The sequence below is a fragment of the Arachis ipaensis genome, chromosome B10 (assembly GCF_000816755.2).
Source record: "Arachis ipaensis cultivar K30076 chromosome B10, Araip1.1, whole genome shotgun sequence".
NCBI classification, from domain to species: Eukaryota; Viridiplantae; Streptophyta; class Magnoliopsida; order Fabales; family Fabaceae; genus Arachis; species Arachis ipaensis.
Window position 1 is genome coordinate 120,106,606 of NC_029794.2, and position 3,227 is coordinate 120,109,832.

General features: G+C 32.8%; 1 protein-coding gene across 2 annotated transcripts; it reads right to left on the bottom strand.

Annotated features, from left to right (window-relative positions):
- On the bottom strand, positions 377–3,077 carry LOC107624068 (transcription elongation factor SPT4 homolog 2). Of its 2 annotated transcripts, none has more exons than XM_016326512.2 (6): positions 2,943–3,077; positions 2,421–2,534; positions 2,256–2,347; positions 2,105–2,160; positions 1,590–1,651; positions 377–717 (listed from the first exon to the last, which is right to left on the bottom strand). In XM_016326512.2, exons 2-6 carry the CDS (start codon positions 2,508–2,510, stop codon positions 670–672), a joined length of 348 nt encoding a protein of 115 aa, XP_016181998.1. In that variant the 5' UTR covers positions 2,511–2,534; positions 2,943–3,077; the 3' UTR covers positions 377–669. The 2 variants fall into 2 exon arrangements, with proteins under 2 accessions (XP_016181998.1, XP_016181999.1); XM_016326513.2 differs by having other exon boundaries at positions 2,939–3,077.

Genomic DNA, 3,227 nt, shown 5'->3' on the forward strand with positions numbered 1-3,227 from the left:
TGAGGTTGAAAATTTTGGCAATGGTAGTGGAAATAAGTGATAGTGATGATAATGGTGGTAGTGGGGGTTAGACTTGGGGTAAAACAGACATTTAAATTAAATAACTATGTCTTGTATATTATCACCAAACATGATAAAAAAAAATTGTGTATATATGTATTTCCTTCTACTTGTGTATTATTTGTATTTATGTCTAAAGGACACCAACTAAACACAGCATATTATCTACCGCATATGAGACTCTGAAACCTTTTTGAAAAAATTAATAGAAACTTTCTTGAAGTTTATATATGAGAAGTTAGATAAGATTACCTTTAGGTAGTATATGCTTATCTAAGTTACTTTATAACAAATGTTAAAGGAATGACCAAAATAGAATGAGAATAATTCTTTCGGGACTACTCGTAAATTCTTTAACAATTTGTATCAAACACTAAATAAAACGTTGATATTTTGATCAAGTAACGTCACTCATGATCTCTTCAGAACAAATCGTCATCTGTTCATTTGTTCATCAAAAGAGAAACACTAAACACTAAACAGAACTTGAAGAATTCTAACAGTCACTATAAAATACATCAGAACACAACTATGGACAGTGAAAATCCCACAACTACAGACTCACAATTCAGCTTAAAAGTGAAGTCACAAAGTCCCCTATGCATTTCATTAACGCTTGGGAGGAACATACTGAACGCGCTCGTCTTCACATATGGTCTGCAAAAAAGGCATAACAAATCAAATATTTGTCTAAAGCTCAATAGAAGTTAGCAATTTAAACATTTTCCCTTCTCCAGAAATAATGAGACAGGGTTAGTTGTTTTCTTTCTCCACTAGAAGCTCAATAATCAAAATAAACACACCAAGGTGTTTGTCTTCTTTACTAAAATCAATACAAAAAAACGCCCAATCCCTTCATAAATCACGAGCCAATCACCAAAGGAAGGTCAGAAGGAAAATCTAGTGACTAATATGAAGAGAAAGACTCTTGAATTCATGTGTTTGCCTCCAACCAAATGCATCAGAAGAAATTACATACAGGCCACAATTTATGCGACTTATTAACATACTACTGGTTTGATATATATTTGATAAAACTATCAACATTGTTGGAGTTTGAGTTTACACGAGAGGAGGACATAATACTTCATTACTAGCATTTATCATCTTAGTGCCCACTATCATGATTATGCCCTCGTAACTAGCAGAAGAATGGCAGGTAGGCAAAATTTAGCAGCCAATTAAATAATGTGGATTTGATGTATTGGCCAAACATTTATTTGTGAAATTTTGTAATGGAAAAAAAAACCAGATATCTACTCATTAAAAATTCAAACACCGCCAAATGTGACTTTTTTTCATTTTCTTTTCCAATTTACACATTCATCCAATTGCATAGTGGCATACCATTAAGAATTTACTTTTTATAATAAATATCTCAAAAGTCACGCATATAATAAGATGCAACTGGTCGACAGCATAAAATACATTACCAGACAATGTATCAAAATTAATCACTAAAAATTGAAATCACTCTAACTAATATAATATTCTGAAACCCATATAGACTAATAAAAAAAAAATCAAACCTGTAAATCTTCAGGAAGAGCCTCTGAGACAGCAAGAGTATAAACACCAGGAACAAATCTTCCTGCAACATATTCAAGTTCAACCTAAATGCCACAATACAAATGCTATACAAGATCTCTATGTAAACATTCAATCTACACAGAATCCCTTTTTTTCTTTTCCTCTTTTCAAATCACTTCAATTGCCATGCACTTTGGCCGACTCCTTGTATTGGAATGTGAAATTGGCCAAAATGATCAAACAAGTGCAAGACTAATCTGTAGTTATAATCCTTATTTGTGTGCTTATACATGTAATTATTATCAATGAAAGCCTAACTATAAAAGTAAAATCTAGGTCCAATTAAAAAGGGGGAAAAAGAATAAAAGGATAACAATAAAATGCGAAACTCCACGTTCCAAATTACTACTTCCACCAAAATATTGTAAAGCAGAAGCATAATTGAAAACTGAAAGCCAAGGAAAAGCAAGCGATAATTAGGAAAAAAGTGTATCAAGAGAAACACTAAACATACCAATACGTAACCAGCGGGCAGCCCAACTCCTGGTTGGATCCATGACTGAAATGATCCTGTGGCAAAATTTAATGGAAAATGGAAAACAAAATGAGCACTGGCAAATTCAGGGTGAAGTGAGTTCAGCTAAAAAAAACTGGTAGTAACAAACCCATTAAAATTGGGGGTGGTGCAATCAACAACACGCTCGTGATCTTCTTCCATCTTAAAGAATGGGCAGTTCTCACAACCTGATTCTCTGAACTGTACAACGAAAATCAAATAGTTAGAAAAAAATGCAAAAAAGAGAAAATACAAAAGGGAAGGAGAATACAACCTGATCATAGGTTTTGACAAGGCGGCAACGAAGACAAGCCCTCAACTCATGGCCAAAGCTTGTAGGGATTTGTGCAGGTGCACTTGCCATTTTTGCAAGCTCAAAATATTTGAACTGAATATTCAATTGATTCAAATGGTTGAGATCATGATTAAACCCAAACTATTCAATGATTAAAACTAAAACGTTGTCTAAATATGATATGAAAGAAATCACACACATAACTCGCCCAAATTTAGCTACATTATTCGATAACTGCAAACGAGACTGAGTTGAGTCGAGAACATTCATGTAATTTCAGAAGATTGAAACATCTACATGGATTAAATAGCATTTTTGTGTAATATCATTAACCCTAACTATAACTATATAGCTATAAATAAGTAATTTAAACCTAAGTCCTTCAAATATCAAAGGATGAATTAGGGTTTTGCCTATTATAGCTCATTTCATTTACAAGATGAAAAAAATTGGTAATATTTCAAGAAAGAATAACAATGGCAGAACAAGAAGGGTACCTACCGCCGGCTCCACCGCTTACGACGAGGTCTCCGCCGCAGTTAACTGCTCCTCTCTCTTTGTCTCCTCGCCTTCAACCTCTCTCCCTCCTCTTTTTTACGATGACATTCACAAATAGTAAACTTCAACCCCCCTTTCGTTCTTTTGATAAAATGCATTCTTTTATTTTTATTCTATTAAAAAAATAAAGTATATTTTTGTCTTTAAAATTGGGTTTTTTATTTTAATAAATTAATTAATTATAATAATTACCGAAAATAAATAATTTAAAAAATATTTACCATCTTT

What these genes read in the sequence shown, in the direction of transcription:
- LOC107624068 (XM_016326512.2), bottom strand. Translation starts at nt 2,510, where the DNA reads ATGGCAAGTGCACCTGCACAAATCCCTACAAGCTTTGGCCATGAGTTG. An exon ending in ACCACCCCCAATTTTAATGG is followed by an intron (nt 2,161 to 2,255) that starts GTTTGTTACTAC and finishes ATTTTGCCACAG; the next exon opens with GATCATTTCAGTCATGGATC. An exon ending in CTCTTCCTGAAGATTTACAG is followed by an intron (nt 718 to 1,589) that starts GTTTGATTTTTT and finishes CCTTTTTTGCAG; the next exon opens with ACCATATGTGAAGACGAGCG.